This window comes from Accipiter gentilis, chromosome 2 (genome assembly GCF_929443795.1).
Source record: "Accipiter gentilis chromosome 2, bAccGen1.1, whole genome shotgun sequence".
NCBI classification, from domain to species: domain Eukaryota; kingdom Metazoa; phylum Chordata; class Aves; order Accipitriformes; family Accipitridae; genus Astur; species Astur gentilis.
Window position 1 is genome coordinate 3,530,981 of NC_064881.1, and position 22,751 is coordinate 3,553,731.

General features: G+C 42.2%; 2 protein-coding genes across 8 annotated transcripts in view; one reads left to right on the forward strand and one right to left on the reverse strand.

The window, feature by feature from the left end:
* The window catches only part of TMEM241 (transmembrane protein 241), a 93,172-nt gene extending 88,027 nt beyond the window's left edge, over positions 1-5,145 (reverse strand). For all 4 annotated transcript variants that reach the window (XM_049829379.1, XM_049829370.1, XM_049829398.1 and 1 more), the window contains exons 1-2: positions 4,989-5,145; positions 2,571-2,617 (exon numbers count right to left, since the gene is read on the reverse strand). In XM_049829379.1, coding sequence (XP_049685336.1) covers positions 2,571-2,617; positions 4,989-5,060 — 119 coding nt within the window. In that variant the 5' untranslated portion in view covers positions 5,061-5,145. The remainder of the gene's footprint in view (positions 1-2,570; positions 2,618-4,988) is intronic.
* Positions 5,146-8,543: 3,398 nt separating this feature from the next.
* Positions 8,544-20,075, forward strand: RIOK3 (RIO kinase 3). 4 transcript variants are annotated; one of them, XM_049823023.1, is made up of 14 exons: positions 9,067-9,130; positions 9,251-9,275; positions 9,646-9,767; positions 10,590-10,735; positions 10,864-10,968; positions 11,512-11,621; positions 12,339-12,482; positions 13,374-13,501; positions 14,701-14,889; positions 15,345-15,504; positions 16,516-16,596; positions 16,685-16,774; positions 17,135-17,242; positions 18,726-20,075. In XM_049823023.1, exons 2-14 carry the CDS (start codon positions 9,261-9,263, stop codon positions 18,825-18,827), a joined length of 1,500 nt encoding a protein of 499 aa, XP_049678980.1. In that variant the 5' UTR covers positions 9,067-9,130; positions 9,251-9,260; the 3' UTR covers positions 18,828-20,075. The 4 variants fall into 4 exon arrangements, with proteins under 4 accessions (XP_049678953.1, XP_049678961.1, XP_049678980.1 ...); XM_049822996.1 differs by lacking the exons at positions 9,067-9,130; positions 9,251-9,275 and adding an exon at positions 8,544-8,706; XM_049823004.1 differs by lacking the exons at positions 9,067-9,130; positions 9,251-9,275 and adding an exon at positions 8,545-8,706 and having other exon boundaries at positions 14,704-14,889.
* Positions 20,076-22,751: the final 2,676 nt, after the last annotated feature.

Sequence of the window (22,751 nt, forward strand, 5' to 3'; positions counted from 1 at the left end):
AAACAAAACAGCATCTCTGAATTGTTTGTCCTTTTTAACCATGTGGACCATGGCCTTAGAATCCACAGAATTTCTCACAGCACACCCATGACTTTAGTTATCTACCATTTCCCTAGGTTTCCAGGGATGCCACTATTCCTCTTCAAATCTTTCATTTTTGACGGCCTTCATTTCCTCCAAACTTTCTAGTACTCTGGTTCTTCCACCTCTTGTTTCAAATGTTTTGTAAATTACCATCTACCACAATTGCCTCAGTCACATTACAGAATCCCCATTTTATCATCTCTTCCCACACAAGGTTTACAATAATAATAGTGATGTTACAGCCATGATGATCTGAAGATGCAAGTGAGGCAGGGTTTGTGACAAGAGATGAGTATCTTTTCATATATAAGCTGTTATTGTTAGAACAAATAAACATGATTTCAGGATTCAAAGACTCGCTTCAGCTGAAGTAATAAGCCCTTAGGATAACGTATGTAGTCCTAGTAGTTTCAAACTTGAGCTCTATGACTTCCCATGGTTATTCATGTTAGGCTCAGATGACAAACTCCCTCGAATTCAGACTGTCTCCCCCCCTGCTACATTTTGTGTAGCAAGCGCAAAGTGAAGTGTCAGCAACAATAACATCATTATGCTGCATGAGGCTCTGATTCAGACCCTCTAAAGAAAACACCTTTACAACCAGATAACCTTTCATATAAAGCACAATACTGTGGTTTTCTCATTAAAAAGGTATATAAAAATTACATACATTCTGCATTGATGTATCTATCTAATAACTTATCTTACCATAAAGGTGTTCCTCAGTCTATTATGGAAATAGTATGTAAGGCCTTAGAAATGCTTGCAGGTAACTTAAAATTAGTAGAGATGCACACTGATTTTTTTTTTTTTTTTTAGGCTTTAAAAAAGTTATTAGCTTCTTCATTCCTTAAGCTAGTGGTTTTCAGAGAAGTGTTTCATGTTTCTTGGGTGAAAATCCTTGAACATCTAGCATAGTTCAGAGATACTGTATTACAGTGTTAAATCCCATTAACATCTGTAACAGGTATAGAAGTGGTTTTATTTATTATTCCCATTCATTGCAATGCATTTAAGGAATTATTTAAAATCTCTCACACATATGCAAATAAACATTCACTCTATGCAGTATTACATACAGTTGGACAGTGTCAGAGAAGACCGAGCTCATTGTCCACATGGGTATGACGAATACTCAATGCTACTACCACAGCTCACTTAATCTTTTTTAGATGAGGAGCATGGAAGAGCTTAAAAGCCAGGTATCCCTGATATTTGCTGCAGGCTTGACTGTGCTCTATTCCAAGCCAGTGATGAATTCCCATCAACTTTATTAAGAAGAATTTCCTCTTGTCTCAGGTTTTAAGGACAGAAGTTGAAGTTACTAACAGTTCCAGATGCTTAGCACTATGCAATATAGTCTTAGATTATATAGGAAACAAAAAACAATGACAACGAACAATAACAGCATGAACTGAGAATAACATTCTTTTCCTCCTTTGCTCATCTGTCATACCTCTGAATGAAAGTGCATCCGAGACACTTAATAATTTTCAAGGAAAGGTCACTTTTAAAATCCAGAACTTATGGAAAAATATTAAGATGCTGAGATGCATTTCCAAATTATAGAAAAAGGAAATAACTGTGGTAACACAGATACCATAAGGCAGTTGCCTGCCGTTGAAATACACTTTTTTACTGTTGATTTACCACTCTTGTATTTTACATACATTACCCAAAACCCTTTCCCCATACGATAAAAGCCTTGTCCAAGAGACGGTCTGTGTGTGTGTTGCATATTTAATAGAACCAAGTATGCTCAAAGAAAATGGAGATTCCCAAGGCAATTATTCCTAGAGTTGGTCACAATCCTGGGGCTGCAAGTCAGGCAAGAATATAAGCCATGCTAAGCAGCAGTAGAGGAATTAAAGACATCCAGTGTGTGCAGGTTTTACCTTTATCTCAAAAGAACAAATGCGGGAAGTCTTAACTCAAAGAGGCCAGATTTTCACTAAATGTCTCTCAAATTATTAACAGCTCTGATGGTATATATGGACACTTGACAAAACATTAGATTTCTCATTACAATCATTAAGATATGATAGTGATTTGTGATGCAGTTACAACAAAGGCTAAGCATGAAAATAAGCAACATGGTATTTTGTGTATGCCTAAAGATGGGTTTAAGGTTGGTTTTCACTAGCATAGTGAAAGAATACACCACAATGGCACATTATCCATGACTGCCATTTCCAAAGAAGACAGGCTGTACTATAATTGCTACTTTTCTATGCTGAAGTGTAAGACTTTCAGAAAAATGAGAAATTATGGAGTCTATATATCTTAATTACATCACCACCATGATAATTGAAAACTAACCAAGACACATTAATGAATGCTTTACTAAGGCTTCATGAAGTATGTTCTCTAGAAAGCAAAAGCCAGTAATGACAAGAGGTACTAAAGTTAGCTTCAGCACGGAATAGCAAGACGTTTACTGATTAAAGTCATTTTTCAAACAACTGTATTCTTAAAACGGTACTTACCCTTGAAAAAGGGTAGGGTAGGTAAATTTCAGGACAGACAGGACATACTGGAAAACAAATACCAAATTAATGGACATCAAACACCTACAGCCTACAACATTAACAAACCATCACAAGAGCAACAAAACACAAAAAGTTTCTACCAAAATGAAGAAAAATAAAAAGAAAAAAAACTTTGGTAATTTCTCTTCCCACACCAGAATGCTGTCCCAGTCACTGTGGAAGGTAGCAGACACTGAAGTACATGAAGTATGGAGCGGACACAGTGAACGATGGAGAGAAGGCCGCCTTCTGAATTGCTCTTTCACTTTCTGAGCACACTACATGCATCACACTGAGTGGGAAAAGGATTAACAGGAACAAAAAGACACAAGCACTTGTCAATTAAAATCATATCATACCCCAGGGGCAACCTTTGGCACAACCAAGACCAATAATCTTAACATAATTGTCTTCTGGTTAATCCATCTTAGAGACCTAATGTTCTGTTTATACACCGTTATGTGTAAAATATTGAGCAGTCCATAAAGCCCTTTGGAGATGTAACGTACGGGGTAAAAAAGCAAAGCACCTGCATCATTGCTTTAGCATGCTTTGTCAGTGTCTGCACGTATGGATGCTAGTGTCTTTTCCCACTATATATGTATATATATGCAAATATGAGGCAGAAATACATATGCCTTTCGATACATATATCGGGATCTAACAGCTTCCCATAATGAAGTCTATAAACACTATTTCTGCAAAGGAGAAGTATGACTGAAGCTCCCTCAGAGGAAAGGAAAGGTATCTGCCATTCCTTCCAGGAGCCAGCAGAAGCTGTCAATAGCAAAAGGAGAAGCTGAAAGCTTTCAACAGAGAGAGGAAAATGTGCTGAGCACTTTGCAAGGACCAGTTTTTAGGTGTGGGGGGGTGTCGCTAAGAAGCTGGCATCAATATACAGAGACAAGGCTTGTTGATTCACAACGGGTCATGTTACACATACACTTATCAGAACAGCCACACAGGTTTTAAATCAGGATGATTTACCTGCACATGTCCATACCCCCACTTGCATTTACATACCACCTGCAACAACTGGAAGGTCTATATTCTGGTTATTTTTAACTTTATTACACTAAAACCTACATTCAGGTTTGAAAATGGAGACCCTATGTCAAAGTCCTTCCAACTTCTGCTCAAGTATAGTTAAGCCAAGAACCTTTCGCAATGCATAATGCAATCTGGCAGCTCTTCTAGCCCCTTTCTGTTTTATTAATCACTGCTCCTAGCAGTGCGTCAAATCAAGTATATTCTCTCTCCCTATGAACTTTGCTTCACATCTGGACTTCAGTCTACTTGTGGTCATCCTTAAAGGCAAGCGTACCTTGGAACAGAAACCAGTGGCCAATGCTGAGAAGAGATTTAATTTTCACCTCTGAAATGCTGCCTTCCTCTAACACTCCCCCCCAGGATATCCATACCCTGATTGCTTCAAAAGCATCTTTTCTTTCAGAAACCTGCACCAGAAACACAGACACACTCCCTGATAAATAGGGCAGCAAGGAGCGATTACTCTATCTCTTCTTCCCAGAGTGGAAAAAACTACTTCAAACTACGTTTAAACTATAGAATTTTATTCACAACTTAGCCATCTTCAGCCTACTTCTGCTTAGGCATTTCAGCAATACCAACAGGTGATGAAGTTGCACAGACTTCTTGTCCTCAATTTGCAGGTTAATTAAACTGTCAAAGTTAACAACTGGGAGTTAATGTTTGTTTCACTACTGCTATAACACTTTGAATATTTCACATTTTTCCCTTGGATACTTGGTGTTACTGTTCCAGTTAACAGATCTTCTTTTGGGAATGACTGTGCATTCGGTGGTTGCTAGGTACCCAATAATGAAATATATTCAGCATCACCGATGCTTTCAAAGCAGCATAATTTCTGCCTCTATAACTCACATTTCATTCACTTGGATAACGTAATGTCAGCCCTTTACTCTCCTCAATCTGTCAGTACTGAAACGCGTCATGTCGCGGAAAGGTAAAGATGTCACGCACTGACTAAAACGAGACCGCTGTATTCTCAATTTCCAGGGCACGCTGGAGGAGGGCGGCGGTGGGCCTTCGGGCTGAAACGCGGGGTGGGGGGTGGGGGTGGGTGTGGGTGTGTGTCACTCGTGGGGTAGCCCTCCTCCGGGTGGGGCTGACCCGGCGGCTCTCCCTCAGCAGGGCAAGGCAAGCGGAGGGCACCGTCCCTCCTCCTCCTCCTCCTTTCTCCTTCTCCTGGGTCCCTCCGCACTTACCTCGCCCTCTCAGGCGCGGCTCCTGCCACAGCGGATCAACTGCCCAGCGCCCCCGCCTTTCCCTCCGCCTCGCCCGGCCCCGGCCCCGGCCCCTCCGAGACTGGGGAGGCTCCGCGCCCGCCCTCACCTTGTTGGTGAAGCAGGACGCCAGGTAGAAGAGGCAGAAGGCGAGGCCGCCCGCCGGCCTCTTCAAATACATCTGTCACCGCACGCCCCGCCGCGAACGCCTCGGTGCGCGGGCCCGGCCGGCAGCGGCGGCCATCGCAGCGACACGTCGCGCCGCCGCCGCCCCGATGGGCCGCGGCCGCCCGCCGCCGGGCGCCGCCTCCTTAAAGGGCCGTTGCTGCCGCCTGGCAGCGGCGGGGCGCGTTCCCGCCGAGGGGTCCGGCGTGCTGCCCGGCGAAGAGCTGGGCGTGAGCCGGCAACGTGCGCTCGCAGCCCAGAAAGCCAGCCGTAGCCTGGGCTGCATCCAGAGCAGCGTGGCCAGCGGGTCGAGGGAGGGGATTCTGCCCCTCTGCTCCGCTCTGGTGAGACCCCACCTGGAGCGCTGCCTCCAGCTCTGGGGTCCTCAGCACAGGGAAGACATGGGCCTCTCCGAGCGGGTCCAGAGGAGGGCCACAAAAACGATCAGAGGGATGGAACACCTCTCCCGTGAGGACAGGCTGAGAGAGCTGGGGTTGTTCAGCCTGGAGGAGTGAAGGCTCCGGGGAGACCTTACTGCAGCCTTCCAGTACTTGAAGGGGGCTTATAAGAAAGATGGGGACAGACTTTTTAGTAGGGCCTGTTGCGATAGGACAAGGGGTAATGGTTTTAACGTAAAAGAGGGTGGATATAGCCGAGATAGAAGGAAGAAGTTTTCTGTGATGAGGGTGGTGGAACACTGGAACAGGCTGCCCAGAGAGGTGGTAGATGCCCCATCCCTGGGAACATTCAAGGCCAGGTTGGACGGGGCTCTGAGCTACCTGATCTAGTTGAAGAGGTCCCTGCTTGTTGCAGGGGCTTGGACTAGATGACTGTGAAAGGTCCCTCCCAACCAAAACCATTCTATGATTCATGGGTGACATGTAAACTAAAAATATCCCAGGGAGGTAGAGAAGCGGTGAAAGACATGACCTGCCTAGTTACAGTTACTGGGTGTTCTTTTATTATGGCCTAGGTAAGCCTCGTTCTTCCCAGATCTGGTATTAGCAAGGCCCTATCTCTGCAGTTCTCACCTTGACTCCGCTCAGGTAATGCAAAGTGCGGGGCTCGCCCTGTACACATACACCCTATTTTTAGAGGACAGAGCAAAGCAGCATAAATAAGGAACTGAGTGTGGCCTAAACTGGGGGCCGAGGGAGGCACTAACTGGTAGACCAGAGGCCAAATCCAGCCCATAAAATGAGCCTGTCTAACCTGCTGTGTTCAGCCTCGGAAGACAAAGTCAGCAGAGCACAACAGCTGAACGGTCTCCACCGCACCAAGTCAAATTCAAGCATTTTGGTCCGTCAGACGCAATCCTAGCTGGTTTGTAAGGAGGTGGCCCAAACCAGATGTCGGATTTCCGGTGTTGAAAGGTTTGGTCCATCCAGGCCTACACAGATCACTGACATGCTGCTGTAATGGATGCGATAGAGATGGCAGGGTAGGTGATACAGCATTTCCACTTTGGAGCATGTGTTTATGTAAGCATGTCAAATGCGTATTTTGCAAACAAAGGTATACTTTGCATTGTGCCAAAAATTCAGTCTGTAAAGCTTTAAAAAAGAATAAGAGAAGTTTACAGGTATCTACAAAAACTAATGTAAGCATGTGATAAGAATACTTTTGACTTTTTGTTTTAGTGGGCTATCATTTTAATGCAAAATATTGCAGTGATATCTGTGTTTCCTGCAGTATTTCTTATTAAAAGTGGGAAACTCGGGCAAAGATGATACATCTTCCTACAGCGAAATGCAGAGGTGGGTTTGAATTCTTATAAGCCACTTCCAGTGAGGCATTAAGAATGAAGATAGAAATTTCTGCCAATGTGGTTTATCATGATTAACTTGAATTACATATTAAGTAATCGCTATACAGCTTTGGAATTATTTTGAGTAATATGAAGGGAAGTTTCCACTCTATCTAGATTTTTAAAACTATTTTTATTAGGAGATGTGAATGTGTGGCAAAGGATTTTGTTTACATGTTATTTTACAGAACATTTCTTCCTAATATAATTCAGTTCAAAGCTTGATCCATTCATCTAAGAGGTCGTGGGATCAAGGCCTAATCAGGTAATATTTAAGAGACTAATATAGAAAACTTGTTTCTGAAAATTAAAAACAGAATAAAAAGACATAGGAATATTAAGTCATCATTAATGTCTTTTTGAATCAAGAACTATCAAAACCCATTTTCTTAATCAGTGCTTGTACAGCTGTGCTAGAATAATGATTTTCTCAGGGCAGCAGAACATTGCTTTGACATTCTGCTCATTTATAAAGCTGATAAATTTAGCCAAAGAAGACTGAAGGGGGCATGGCAGCAATCTTCACACCGCAAAAGGCAGCTGCAAAGGGGAAGAAATAATCTCTTTCTGCCAGGGCTAAGGGCAGAGAGGATAAGAACCACAGTGGTACCGCATCACCAGACAAAGCCATCCTAATGCCTCCGTGGCACACACCTGTGTCGCGCCTGCAGGTTGCGCGTTACAACCTGGGTCCCTACCCTCTTCCAAACTCTCTGCCCTTCCTTTAGTTGGAGACTTTCTGCAGTCATGAACACTGGAACAGGTTGTCTTGGGAGATTCTAACGTCTTACGTCATTGTAGGTTGTTAAGGTCAAATTAGATGACCTTTGGCCAACAAAGCTGATTCTTGCACGCCTAAGAGTCGACAAGAGTGGCTTTTGCTGGGTCTGCCCTGTGGCAGCGTGGGCATCTAGCAAAAGATGCGTAACGGGCAACTTACTCTGAGCAGGCCGGGGGATGCCGCAGGGGCTGAACGAGCCCCTACCGCTCCTCCCGCTCCTGGAGCCAGCCAGCTTCGCTAGGCCGGCTTTCTGGGTATCGACAGCGGCTGTGACGGCACCATCATCTCCGTTTGCAGAGGCCTCTGGCAGCTGGTGGTGAGCCAGGCCTGAGGAGGCTTCCGGGCATCGCTTCCTTCCTGCTGGGAAACGAGCTGGAGCAGCGGTCAGGCAGCAACTGCGTTGTAGCAGAACGCCAGCCAGCTGCCCCTGCCCCGGGAACAGGGCATTTTAATGGCAACGCGGTTTCCCAGATAAAGATGCAAGATATGTAAAGATATAAGACATACGAGATTGAGGTGTAGCAGGTGTCGGGTGACACACGAAGGACTTGATTTTGTATTTACGGTGAGTCATGGGATCAGGATCAAATGAATTTGCTCGCTTACGGGTCCTTCCTTCCCCTTCCCTTGGTTACTTCCTTAGGCAGACGCAAACGTCACCGATCGGATTTCATCCTATCTGTTTCGCTGCCATCGCCCTCGCGGCCCCCGCTCTCCATGAGCTCGCAGGGCGGCCGGCCGGCCAGCCCGCCCGCCTGCCCGCCCGCCGCCTCAGCTGGCAGGCGGCCCCCAGGCCCCGGCGGCCGGCCGGTGACGCCGCGCCCGCCCCGCTGACATCACCGGAAAGGCGGGTGAGGCCCCGAGCCGCCCGCCAATGGGGAGCCTGACGGCAGGCGACGGCAAGAGAGAACGGGGCGGGGGTGGGGGGGACCCGGAAGGCGTCGCATAGGGAGCGTCGCCGTCCTGCCGAGAGCCCTCGCCGCGAGCCCCCCGCCGCCGTTGCATGCGCAGATGGACCCGGTAGGAGTCGCCGCCGCCCCCGACGCCCGGCCGGGCCCCGCCTGGCAGAGTAAGGTGAGCGCGGGCTGGGCGGGGGGGCGCGGGCCCGGCCCGGCCCGGCCCGGCCCGGCCCGGCGGCCCTTAACGGCCCGTAGAGGTGCGGCCGCCGCTGGCCTGGCTCCTGCGAGGTGGAGGAGGACAGAGGCCTGTCGGGGCACCGGCGGCGGCGGTACGGCGCGGCCCTTCTTCCGCCCGCCGAAGCGGTGTCAGCAAAAGACGGGTCACGGTTACTCGGCAAACTGAGCGCTTGGCTCCGCGGCCTGAGGGAGGGAGGGAGGGAGGAGCCGCGCTGGGCAGGGCATGGCGTGGGTTCGCTGCTCCCGGCAGTTATCTCCGCGGTGGAGAGAGCTGCTGTTAGAGCCTGATAAACGAGCCGCTTCTCTCCAAGCCCTGCCGGTGAGCCGGGGGCTGGATCTCGGCGAGTTTGGTTATCGAGGCGGTAGGCAGCGAGTCACAGCTTGGTTGGATTCGTCGTCACCCGACCGCCGCCTCCCGGGGCAAAATTGCGTGCGGGCTTCTGCGGTTTGGAGGGGATGTTTATGGCGGGCTGTCCTTTCAGGGCTCCAGAAATGGGGGAGGAAGCTGTGCGTAAGCCGTTACTGTTGAGTTATTCCAAGAGAAGTTTTACATAGCCTGCGTGTACACTTGTAAGAAAACTTTCTGGGAAGGCTTTGCCCCGTCTTCAGAGGGTACTGACACTGACAAACTGACTCCCCCCCCGTTAGTAAGTGACCGTCAACATCCTTTCAATCGTAGTTCTCTCTAGTGAGTTTATGAAACTACTCTTTGAGTTATTTTCTGTACTTCAGTTTATCATAGTTCCTTAACTATCTGTAGAAGACAGGCTCTTAGAAGATTACGTGAGCTTATTTTAAAGCCAGTGATAGCTAATTGTCCTGATTATTGTGTCGCCACTGCATTTCTTGCCGACTTGAATAAAGTGTTTACTTACAGTGTCCGTGGGGAGCCCCTAACACAACATCAATATCGTGTTCCCTTGCTGATGTAATGAGTGAACAGCTGGCAAAAGAGCTGCAGCTGGAAGAAGAAAATGCTGTTTTTCCTGAAGTGGTTGCGTAAGTTCAAATCCTGGATTAGTGATCTCCATAGTTGTGAAGCCATCTTCTCTTTCTTGTGCGTCTTCTGACAATGTGCTTACTGCGTAGTGATACAGTAAATGCTTTGCCTGTTATCTCCAAACTCTGCTTCTTCAGGTCTTTTTCAGTGAAGATAGCTTCCCCAGTTAAAACTTTTCTTAGATGCTCTTCTCTGTCACCCTTCCTTCTTTCTTGATATTTTCTTCTCGTTGTTTTGGGTGCTTTAAGCTAGTCTGGAAGCTACGCTTTGAGAAACATTGTCAGAAATATTTTTTTTCTTCCCTTCTAGAGACTCTTATTAACAGTGTACAATGTTATTTTGAGAACTGTCAGGTGTATCACCCATATCCTCCTAATACTTGGAAGCTCTAAACATAGGCCAAGAGCTTACTAGGTCTAAACTCATACAAATATTGCCTGTGTTCATTTCTGTGAAGCAGAGCAAAGCAACGCTGTTTGTTTTTTTTAAAATACATAAATATATATACACATACACCTGTATACCTTCTTTCTCTTTCGTGAAGGGCATGTTAAAAATATAGCCTAATGCTTCTTACAGAATGGTAAACAAGTAAAAGTTTAAGTAATATTTGTATTGTAAAGGAGTGGCAAAGAGAAATTAAGTCATGCTCTATTAATATTTAGTTTTGGCTTGGCAGGGGTGCATACAGTTGGGATCCATTAGTTTCTATACAGCTCTACATGAAGGCTTTTGTATAGAGTGATGAAATGGTATAAAGCAGTGTTTCTATTTAGATTACTGTGTTTAATTTTTTAAATTTCTGTTTTCATTTTACATAGTGTAGCTGAAGGACCATTTATTACAGGAGAAAACATTGACACTTCTAGTGACCTAATGCTAGCTCAGATGCTGCAGATGGAATTTGACAGGGAATACGATGCACAGCTTCGGCGTGAAGAGAAGAAGATTAATGGAGATAGCAAAGGTACCCTCATCAGAAGAAATATTTTTGCTTTGGAGATATTCTTGGCACTCCGCTTAAGTTGACAGAGCTGTGAGGAAGTAGCAAATCCCTGATAATCACAGACACGCTTATTTGTTTTGTCTCTTAAGTCTCCATATCCTTTGAAAATTATCGGAAGGTGCATCCCTATGACAGTGACAGCTCAGAGGATGAGGTTGATTGGCAGGATACCCGTCATGATCCTTATAGAGCAGGTATGTGGCAGTTTTAAACAATACAATTTCTTCGGTTAATAGACCTAAGAATATGATATAGTTAAATAGGTTTTTTGAATGTAGGGAGACATACCAGTTGTATGTAAAATGAGGTCACCTAACTGGGAGGTGTTATGCAGGAAGTTGGGCGGGTAACTTCAGGCTTCTGACTGCCAGTACATTGGCTTTGGTGGCTGAATCGGGCAAAATAACTATTGTATGTGGTAAGCATTGTGGGATATGCATATCTGTCATCTACATTTGCCTAGGGCTGTCTGCACATTATATTGAATATTGCTGTCATTAACACACCAAAAGTGTATCTGACATCCCAGAAAAGACATAGAAGTAAGTCATAACATAGCAAAAGAAGCTGTCTTGTTTAGGGTAAGAGAAGACTGCATTAAGATCATATGATTGAAGTATTTTAGTCTGTTTAATAAATAAAATTATGTTACTTTTGTGGGTATTGTGGAACCTTTACGAGCATTGGTTGTGTTTGCTTACATGTAAAGTTTGATTTATTTTTTTCACTGCTGGCAGATAAACCTACTACTACACCAAGAAAGGGCTTCGTAGGAAAAGGAAAAGACATTACTACTAAACACGATGAAGTGGTATGTGGAAGAAAGAACACTGCTCGCATGGAAAATGTAAGTGAAAACTTGGGGAAACTTACTTTGTGTGTGAAACTGGAATGCTGTAATTCAGCCAAAGAACTAATGCTTGTCCATCTGTGCTACTGTATACGGTGCTGATTTTTTTTCTTTTATTGGATGAAAGCAATGCAGTGTTTGGAGTAGTTACTCAAGTTGGCAGTTCGAGTTGTATGGGGTTTTTGTTTAGTAATAGTTTGTTAATGACCACGATTCAAGAATTTGCACAGAACTGTTTTGGCAAAACAAAGCTATCAGCAAGTTTGTTATACAGGCAAATAAAACACCAAGGCTATTTTTGAAAAGCATAGCTATTGTGTAACCTATTTTTTTTTTTAATTAATTTTGCCTGATGAGCCAAGTAACTTATTTTCAGTAAATTGTTTGATTTGGAGCTTTTCAGTCTGTTTATCCATAGTACATAACTTCCATTTTCTTTAATGTAACTGGTGCAACTTCTGCAAATAAGGAAACGTTGCAAAGTGCTATTTTTACAGGATGTTAGGTAATCTCATATCAATTTGGGCAGAACTTTGAGTTCTGAGTTTAGAGCAGTATGTTTTTTAACATAGTGACAACATTACGCAAAGTGGGTTTCACATAGGTCCTAATCTACCCTAGGTTTTTGGCAATCAGAGTGAGAAATTTCTGCTTGTGCCAACTTTTGGTGTCTGCTAGTAACAATACTTAAATTTCTATTATTTCTACTTGTAGTTTGCACCTGAATTCCAAGTTGGGGATGGAATTGGGATGGACTTAAAGTTATCAAATCAAGTCTTCAACGCCTTAAAGCAACACGCATACTCTGAGGAACGTCGAAGCGCAAGGCTCCATGAAAAGAAGGAGCACTCCACTGCTGTATGTTTTTAATAAAGTATCTCTGTATACTTTATAGCTTGTGTAACAGCTGAACACTGTTTTGGTAATTTCCTTGAAACATTCCATATTTAATAAAAGAGTTAAGTGATATTATGTTAGCATTGCTGAAGGAGATGATATCATCCAGCTCCTACTAGAAAAAGGCTGTCTTTATTTGAGCTGCATTACTGTGACAGCCATATCAAAATAAGACCAAGCAGCATCCATATTTTTCCTTGTCTTTCTAAACTTGTCTTTTAATCAGCTACAGTGAAAAAACTGCCTAGAAATTATTTATGAAAACCATCCAGAGGACTAATCCTCTGCAGCTGAACCATGTAGCTTGAAATATGTCTTCATAGCAAGTTTCAGGAAGATGAGGTGATCGAGTAGACTCTGACCTAATAATTTATGAAGTCAGTTGATATGCTTTATGGGTGAGTTGAGAGCAGGGCCTCTGGTAATTCCTGCTGTGGACTTCTTCAAATTTGGGTGTTCTGCTTTATTTTATTGTTACTGATATAAAAGGAATATAAAATTTGGGATATTTTGATTCATGATTTGTAAAGACTTCTTGAAAATGCTATGGAAAGTGCACTTGAGCTACAGTCTGTACTTTATGTAGAATTGGTAGAATACTATATGTGCTATACAGCTCTAAGGTATCTGAGAGTATTAAATCTTAGGGGCTAAAGATGACAGTGCTGGAGCAGTTTGGCTTTGCTTCATCTGTTTGTTTTGTTTTGTTTTTTTCTCTCTATCAGTTGAGAGAATGATCTTCATACATTATTCCTTCCATCCAGTTCAATGCTTGCAGTATATAAATACTCTAAACTCACTGTAAAGCAAAGAATTATTTTAATGAATTGCATATTCATTTCTTGCCTGTAGGAGAAAGCAGTGGATCCTAAAACGCGTTTACTTCTATATAAGATGGTCAATGCTGGGATGCTGGAGACCATCACAGGCTGCATCAGCACAGGAAAAGAATCTGTTGTTTTTCATGCATATGGAGGAAAGTAAGTATATTGTTTGTTACTGACAGTAGCTTCAAGTACCAGAGATGGTCAAAAAAGCAGAAACCACAAAAATATTTAAATCTGCAGCTTTCATTCCCAAGACTTAAAGTTTGTATTCATGTATATGCATATAATAGTAAAATCTGAAAACTAAATGGTACCAACTGTAAAATAAAAACATCCTCACTTTCCTCCTTGGAGACCATTTAATGAACAGGGACAAATCCACTGTAGCTTTTTGTGGAAAAATATGTACTCCTTTTATAAAAAGAAGTCTTGAGATTTTGGGGTCCTTCTATAAAAAAGAAGTCTTGAGATTTTGGGGAATGCTTTCTGCTGACCTGCCCCAGACTACAGAGCTGTCATGATGATCTTGGACTATCTAAAGATTGTCTTTCCATACAGATAGAAGACTGTATTATCAGCTCCATCTGTACAATTAAGGGGAGGTGCTGTTTGTTACTTTGGGTTACCTTGAGAATGGTGTTGGGATGCTCTTCACTTTGCAAGTTGTGCAAGAGTCCAGTTTTGAAGGCTACCATGCTGGAAGGATTGTAGTACCTTAGTAGTGATTGTAGTACATTGAAACACCACTAGTTTGAAGTGAGTAAAGAAAGAGCTAATAAACCCCAAATACAGGTAACCTGTTTAGAGACATCAAGAGAGAGGTAGCTTGAGGGTGGGGAGAAGAGATGCGGGTTTTTTTGGGGGGGTGTGGGGATTTGGGGGGGTTGGTTTTTTTTAATTGAACTTTGCTTAAATGATGTTCAGGAGTATTCTTTTGCTTAGTATTCAATGGGCAATATCTTTGTGGTGCTTAACAAAACATTGTGATACTATCATTGTTCTAATGCAGGACTTTTTTCACTTGTAATTTCTTGAAGCAAGAACATCCATTAACAGGGCTGTTATTAGCTATGATATTTAAGTAAAATATTAACAAATTGGAAGATGGAACCTATTTGGTAAGCAACATATAATCAAAATGCCAAAACATAAACATTCATATATAAGCTTAATCATAGAACTCTTAACTTGAATTGGCTTCCAAATTTGATAGAAAATCAGATCTTTTTCCTCTCTTATATTAAAAATCACTAATCTTGCAATGTTTAAAAAATATAAAAAACCAAACCCATGCATTTGCTTGTAAAGATGTGAATAATTAACTTTGTTAAATATTTGACTTTTTCCATGAGAAGTGCAACTGAAGATAAAGTTATACCTCCAGAATGTGCCATCAAAGTGTTTAAAACAACTCTTAATGAATTCAAGAACCGTGACAAATATATTAAGGATGACTACAGATTTAAAGACCGCTTCAGTAAATTGAATCCACGAAAGATTATTCGTATGTGGGCTGAGAAAGAAATGCATAACTTAACAAGGTAAAGGAAAACAAAAAAAAGTGTAGTTGCCAAATGTCTGTTTAAGGGAGAGACACTACGTCTGGGTAGAAGTTTAGATTTAATTTTTGGGCTAAATAGTATACAGCCTGGCACAGATTGAATAAGCCTCAGGTTTCTTACAGTTTAATGAATTGCCAGCATCTTCAGGGATTTGGCAGCAGAATTTACAAGCCCATGAAGTTAAGAGGCTCTAGCTGTAAAAGTAATTAGTTTTCAGTGAGCATTGTTAGATCTACTTATGACTTTAAGATCTGAATTTTCCTATGTGAAATACATAATTTGTTCAATTTGGTCTGTTTCAAAGACTTTTTGACTGTGGATCAAGTTTCTCACAGCTCTCTAAGATTGGAAATGAGCAAGCAGGAACTAGAACTGTAGGGTTTGGGGGGGTTTGTTTTGTTTTTCTTAATTGGTATCTATTTTCTGATCCACAGAATGCAGAATGCAGGAATTCCTTGTCCTCAAGTGGTTATCCTTAAGAAACATGTCTTGGTTATGTCTTTCATTGGCCAGGATCAAGTCCCAGCTCCTAAACTAAAGGATGTAACACTTAGTAGTGAAGATATGAAAAAAGCCTACTATCAGATTCTTAATGTAAGCCAGTGCTGATTTCTCCTCCAATTTTGGGTTGTGTTTTCTTTTAGGGGAGTAACTTAAAGGACAAATCAGCATTTATTTACTTTTCAGGATGCTTGCATCACTTTCAAGATACAGAGTCCAAAGGCTTAGTTTGCTGCTGTTTAATGTGTGACTTAGAATAAATAAGAAATTATGCATTAAAAAAAAAAATAAATTGAATCTTAATCTGAGTGGAAAACATGCTGGAACTTGATGACAAACAGATACTTAGCAGCAGAGGAATTGTGAGCAAGTAGTCCTCCTTTTATAGAAGCAGTATGTGGTTTAGTAAGTTCTCTGAGGTCTTTCTGGGCTTACCGAGTACTTAATTTACAGTGCTTAAGGACTTTCCAGTGGATAACGCCTCCTTACCCCCCTTTTGTAACAAATCTAGAAATCAGAGAATGAATTAGAATATTTCATGGTGGATACTTTACTTTCCTATTATCCGCTGTAATTGGTTCAAACCTGTACCTGCTAACTGTCCACTCGCTACTAGCTTCCTGTAGACATTAAAAAACCCCCAATAAACCCAACCAACCCAGCAGCTTGATAATATGAATGGTCTGTGCCTCAAATCTTCAGACCATTAGAGCAACGCAACCATCTTTTAAGTGAATATGCATACTAGTTAGGATTCAGTAGCTAAGACTGAGACTTCTTTCCTGTGTGATAGGGGTGAGAATGACAGGTATATTTAGAGAACGTGTTTATCTGCCTCATGTACTTGGACTGGTTGGCAGAGCTGATGTGAGTTTACCAGAGTGATTCTTCTGACTTGCCAAAGCGAAGCTCAGTGATAAAAGCTTAGTTTGCTGGCAGTTTACAAAAACTGCGATTCCCTGTATGGAACTTTGTTGAAGTTCCCCCTTTGGGAAGGGGCGGGGGGGGGGGGGGAGTGGGAGGGCAACTTTTTTTGTTATAGTCATGCAAACTGTATTTATTTGGAGTATAGCATACTTCATTCATTAATTTGGTTCCTTGCAGATGATGCAACAGTTGTATAAGGAGTGCAACCTAGTCCATGCAGATCTGAGTGAATACAATATGCTTTGGCATGACGGGAAGGTGAGCTTATTCTTAATGTGGGCAGGAAAGGTTTCATCTAATGTGAAATGTTAATACAAAGTGAATTGCTATCTCTCTGTGGCTACAGGTCTGGCTTATTGATGTCAGTCAGTCTGTGGAGCCAACCCATCCTCATGGACTTGAGTTTTTGTTCAGAGACTGTAGGAATGTTTCACAGGTAAGACCTCTTTGTCTGACAGTCTTCTGTTATGCTGAATGTTTTTCAGGATAAAATCAATTCAGAGCTAACTAAAAATCAACCAATACAACTCCATAAAAAATGATCACCACCACATATATGTATGTCTACATATGATTGCTCTTGCATATTGTCAGTACTGATGGTGTTCTCCAAAAGGGAAAAAAGTGTGGAAGAATAAAACGGTACCACTAGAACTTAAAACTTCTTTTAGTTATTTTTACCTGTAGGTCAACAAAAGCAAAAACATGACTTTGACTAAATATTGTAATTGTAACTTGGGGAAGTATTTTGGTTTGTGTAGTAAAGGGTTTCATGTGTGCTTTTTATATTGACTAGTTCTTCCAGAAAGGAGGTGTGGCAGAAGCACTCAATGAGCGTGAACTCTTCAATGCTGTCTCAGGTTTAAATATTACAGCTGACAATGAAGTAGACTTCCAAGCAGAGGTATAGCTTTCTCTGTGTCTTAACATTTTAATCTGGTTAGTTACAGTAGCTATTGTGATACCTTACCTTTCCATGTTTAGTTTGTATGATTAGTGTGTGCGAGTATAATTTTAGCAATCATTCTGCATCTCTCTTTCAAAACTTAATTATTTCAACCTAATACAGACTGTCAGAAACTCAGATTGACAGACCTCTCCACCCCCTTTCCTGATCCCCCTGCTCTGAGTATAAAAAGTTTCATGTTGCATACAGTTGCTTCTTTTGTTGTCATGGAAAATGTAGTTACCTGTTTTAGGTTAAAAGCTAGCTTTGTTGTCTTTCCTTATATACCTTAAAGGTTTTGCAGAGAAAGGAAAGCTGGGTTAAAAATAGTAATTGTTCTCCTGCTTATTTTTCATGTTACAGATTTTAACTTACTTGAATTTAAAGTTTAGGCTAGCATTTTCAATCTTCAAGCCTAAAATCATGCTAATGTAAATATGGACCAGGAATCTTTGGTCACCTTTTGGCTTTTAATTTTCAAATTTTGGCTGTAACTCCTCAAGGCATGCATCCTGATATCAGACATTTATAAAAATAATTAAAGTAAGGGCAACATGGCAGTTCTATGCTACTTGATTCCTAATAATAGTTTAGGTTTATGCTAGTCCAGCATATAGTAGGTGGGAGCTTGCAACTAGTTAACTCCTGGGGTAGGTCCTGAAAGTGAGGAAGAAATAAACAGAACACAATGTCACTGTTACATGATCCTTATGTATTGGTTAATTGAGCAAAAACCAATTCCCTCACTGACTGTTGTGAGAATTGGGGTTGGGGGTGATGGTGCTGGGGGTGGGGTTGTTGTAAGCACAAAAGATGACATAAAACAAATGTTATTGGAAGGACTTACATTACTGTTTACATAGAGGTGAATTTGAGCAGCCCATCCTTAAACTTCAGACTTTGACTTTAGTCATTAGTAACTAAAATTATCTCCCCTGGAGTACAGGAGGAAGTAATCCAAATGTAACAATCTGATGATCACAATAAGCTACTGTACTGTGTTACTTTGCACAAAACATCAAAGTATAACTGTCTTCAACTTCCACTGTTAAAAATGGCTGCAGTGGATTTGTAATCTTAGTATTGGAATTTCTCCGATGCTGATGGATTGGCTGAGTTACAGTAGAGGTGTTCAGAGTTGGAGAAAGGGAATGCAGCTGAAGTCTTAAGAATCATCCAGTCCTCCCTGCAACTCGTGCATTTCAGTTACATAGCATGAAACTATAAAGGAGTGCTGTTCGTTTTACGAACTTGTTGAGAACAGATGTTTCAAGCTGTACTTCCAAAGTATGTTGCTCCATACAAGTGACTGAATCATTGAAATAGCAGTATGGGATATATCTGATCGGTCATCTGAAGCTACCTTTTAACACTGTTTAGAAACATTCTGGTGCAGGTGTGTGTTTATGATTTCAGCATGGATTTATTTTTGGCTCTCTAGATTGAAGCTCTGGAGAAGATGAATGAAGATCACGTGCAGAATCATGGAAAGAAACTGTCAATGTTTTCAAATGATGGAGACCCACCTATATATGATGAATAGCACGGAGTGTATAGCTGCTAAAGAAACGAAACACAAATTTACTGCTTCTAACTATGTTGGTGCAGTGGTAAATGTCAACTACCAACGTCAAGAGAGAGTGGTTGACTGGGAATACCAAAATGGAAAACACAGTGAGCATATAGTGATGCCTCAGTGTTGTTTTTTTTTTTTTTAACATAGCCCACACATCAGGCTGGCACTGTGAGAATGGACTGTCACTACCTCTTCGGATGGTCTGACAACTTCACCAATTGCCCAGTTACATCAGACTAATGTAGCTGAGGTGGTCCTATGTTGCATGATTCAGAGCTTATATATTTTAGTTTTAAAAAACAATTTTTAAAAATAATTTGAAGTATTTAGTGGGAAAACGTACTAGGAGAGTCCCTCTTTTTTTCCTATTGCTACTTGAAAAACTAATTAAAAATTGCATATGGACACAATGTCAGTGAACCTTTTATCCTTCTCCACCAAGGGTGAAACAAAAATTCAAACTATGCACTGCAATCATGTGAAAATGTTAATTTACCAAACCAGTGTCTTTATATATGCAAAAGTCTGGACCTTTTCATTTGAAATACATGGAATGTGGCTCTATCCATCTCTGTAAATACAGTTGGTATTACATGAGAAACGGATTTGAATCCAGCCAGCAGAGGACTTCTTTGGTGATGTGCCAGGAAATCCTGAGGGCTGCATCCAAGTTGCATAGCAAAGAGTAAGTTCAGTTAGCTTCACTCTTAATATACAAGTGGTTCCAAGAACTCGGTGCAAGCAAGAAAAAAAAAATTAACAATCCTATCTCTAAATTGAAATTCTTGGTAGAGCATTGAACATTCTTACTCACTCTGAAGATAATCATAGACTATGAAAACTAAATAGTGATCATCAGTATTTTTAAATGAAACTTTTTGCTTACAAGTGCAAAAAGAATACTCAAATTTTGTCTTTTTCTCATGCTTTTATTCTTAATGTCAGTCTTTATTTTAGCAAGTTCTAAAAATCTAGCAATGTTTCTCTCCAAAACAACCCCTTTAAAGATGAACTGATGGAGTGGGATGGTTTGGAATGAAGAAATTCTGATCAACTTTAACTCTGATTGCTGTTTCTGATGCTGCTCTTTATCAAGCAGAATACAGTGTTGCTACATGTGACATTCTCACAGTGTGCTGTGAAAGCAATTTTTTAAATTTTTTTTGTTGTTGGAAAACTGGTGGTAAAGTAAAAACTTAAGATCTTCTGGTGGTATTCTTGCATGGTTCTTTGCATCATACAGGTCTTCATTGATCTTCAGTGCTGCACTAAAGCAGTGTTAGGGTAGGACTACCCTAGTTCATTATAACAGTAGAAAAAATACTATTTTGGTGGATACTACATAAACAGTAAACAACCTTGACATTTTTGCCAGTTTCATTGCAGTACTTGCATCCTCTTCCCTTTTTTAAGTTAGACATTTGTCTTGCATTTACCCCTTACTTTTGAAATAAAGTCTTTTGGAGGCAAGTCCATTCCTAATTGCTCAGTGAAACTGCTGCCCGTAATAACAATACCAGGGAAAGAACAGACTGGGTGCTGAGAGGAAGGTGCTACACTTACCTAACCCCTTCAGGAAGACTGAAAGATTCTGTTGCCAAATATAACCAAATCTTCCTTAAAGCATTCAGAGAAGGCTTTTAAAAAGCAAAGCATAGTCCTATTCTAGGCTTATTACAAGGTTCAATACTCTTAACGTTTCTTAGAGAAAAATTATCTCAAAGCAGTTGCTAATGCCTTACAGTGTGCTTGTCTAGGAAAGGTGTTGATTGTTAAGGATGTTCGCATCAAGTGAGGGGGAAGAGAGAGCAGACATAAGGGAAAGGGATGGGAGGGTGGTTTTGGAGCTGTCACTGAAACAGAGACACCTGCCTCTATCACTGTGCTTGAATGGAAGCATCAGTTGTTACTGTCATTTTTAATTTCTAAAATATGTCTAGCACAGATTAAAAAAAAAGCAAAACAAACAAAAAAAACAAATAAAGAAGCAATGGTCCTCAAGTCTGTGATTTAAAGCTACTGGGCCCAATATTGCCTAAACATCTTCTAGAAGTAAAATTGGCTGAGGAATTTGCTTTGAGATTTTAAGATGTCTAGGCACTTTGTCAAGTAGTTGAAAATAAGGAAAAACTTGAAGTGAGCATTGTCTTGGATGACTTTGAAATAAAAGGTTCTGGGATTATTATTAAGCAAATAGAATCTCTTAGAAGTACATCTAGATCTTTCATTGTTAATTAAGCCATTAACTTTTCTGACATTATGACTATTCGAATGGCTAGTTCTAAAACCATCACAGTAGTTTCAATTTGTGTGTTTATAGCCTTGTCTGCTGATTTCCCCTCCCCCCCCCCCAGGCCCTGGTTTTCTACTATTTTAATACTCCTACAATTACAGAAAGTGCTTGCTGTCCCGTAGGAAAGTTGTAGAAGGTTAAACATCAGTAGAATTTCTTAAATTTTGACCTTGGATTAAACAAACTTTTGGTTAACATGCAATGAAGTTTTTATTTTGTAAAAAATTACAAACTTTAAGGTAATCTAATTGCTCTGAAAGTACTTGTACTCAGTAGCTAACAGAATTGTTTGATGACGCAGGAAGGTTCTGTGGAACAAATAGCTCCTTGTCATTCCTAGTTGTGACTTTAGTTTCCCTAGTCTGATGTGAAATTATTGCAGTTGGACTAACTGGGTCACAAGTCAGCAAGCAGTTGCTTGTGCGATACTGTGTTAGTATCTGATACTTAAATTTCTATTTCTCCTGTACCAAGTTGTGCCACTGCAGTCTAATCTGAAAGCTTTTAAATTGGTAGTATCTCAGTCTCCCCCCCCCCCCCATTTTTTGTTTCCTTTATTTCCCTTTCTAAACCAATAAGCAGATAAGTAATTGATGATGTTCTCACGCAATTTCTACATTATACTGTAGGTTTTGCAACTGGTGAACTACAGCATTAGCCAGTGCATCGATGAAAAAACCCCATTGCTAGTGTATTGCCCAAACTAAAATACAAATAAGCATAAATGCTGAGAAACAATACAGACTAACTTCAGTAATGCTTTATTAATATTGTTCGTGAAATAAAGACTACTTCCAGAGTTTAACGTCCCTCTCTGATCTATTTCACAACCAGCCACTAAAAAGCAGTTTCGTGCCCAAAAGCAGTGCCAATAGCGACCGCTTTTCAGTGATGGTGCAGCGTGGGCAGGTTAAGGCACCGCTCTGAAGCGGCTGGTTCCTTTTCACGCCCCCACCTAGAAGTTTTGAGGGTGGTTTTTGTTTTTTTTGTTTTTTTTGAGAAAGCGCTATGAAAGGTTGGGCCAAGCGTATTTACCTCCTGTGCGACGCGTCTCGGCTCTTACGTCTTTCCCTTCCAGGGGGCTAGCAAAGCGACCGGCTGTCTACCTCAGAGGCCCATCTAAGGCGCAGGAGGAGATTTCAGCGTGACACCGCACCGCACAGCGGTGCCGAAACCCCGGCAGCACCACGGGGCCCCCCAAGGCGGCCGCTCTCCCGGCAGGGGCCGGCAGCAGAGCGGGCTGGGGGCGGCTGCGGCCTCCGCCTGACGGGGCGCTTCGGCCTCTCCCCGGACAAGACGGACGCCCGCCCGCGAGGAGCCCGGCGCCGCGGCCCGTTCATCCACGGCCTGAAACGGGGGCCGACGGAAGGGAGCGGCGCGCCCGAAGCCGCCTGAGAGCTCCGGCTGCGCCGGGGCTGTGAAGAGAGCGGCGGGGTGGGCGGGGCAGTCCGGAACCCCGCCCACCGCCCGTTTGGGGGCAGGCGCGCGCCCGAGCGCGGGGCGGGGTCCTTTCAGCCCGGAGCCGCCGCCTTCTTCCCCTGCCGGCCCGGCCGCGGCGGTCACCCGCGCGCTCCCCTCCTGCCGCTGCCTCCGCGCCT

What these genes read in the sequence shown, in the direction of transcription:
- RIOK3 (XM_049822996.1), top strand. Translation starts at nt 8,644, where the DNA reads ATGGACCCGGTAGGAGTCGCCGCCGCCCCCGACGCCCGGCCGGGCCCC. An exon ending in GCCCCGCCTGGCAGAGTAAG is followed by an intron (nt 8,707 to 9,645) that starts GTGAGCGCGGGC and finishes GTTTACTTACAG; the next exon opens with TGTCCGTGGGGAGCCCCTAA. An exon ending in CCTACTATCAGATTCTTAAT is followed by an intron (nt 15,505 to 16,515) that starts GTAAGCCAGTGC and finishes GGTTCCTTGCAG; the next exon opens with ATGATGCAACAGTTGTATAA.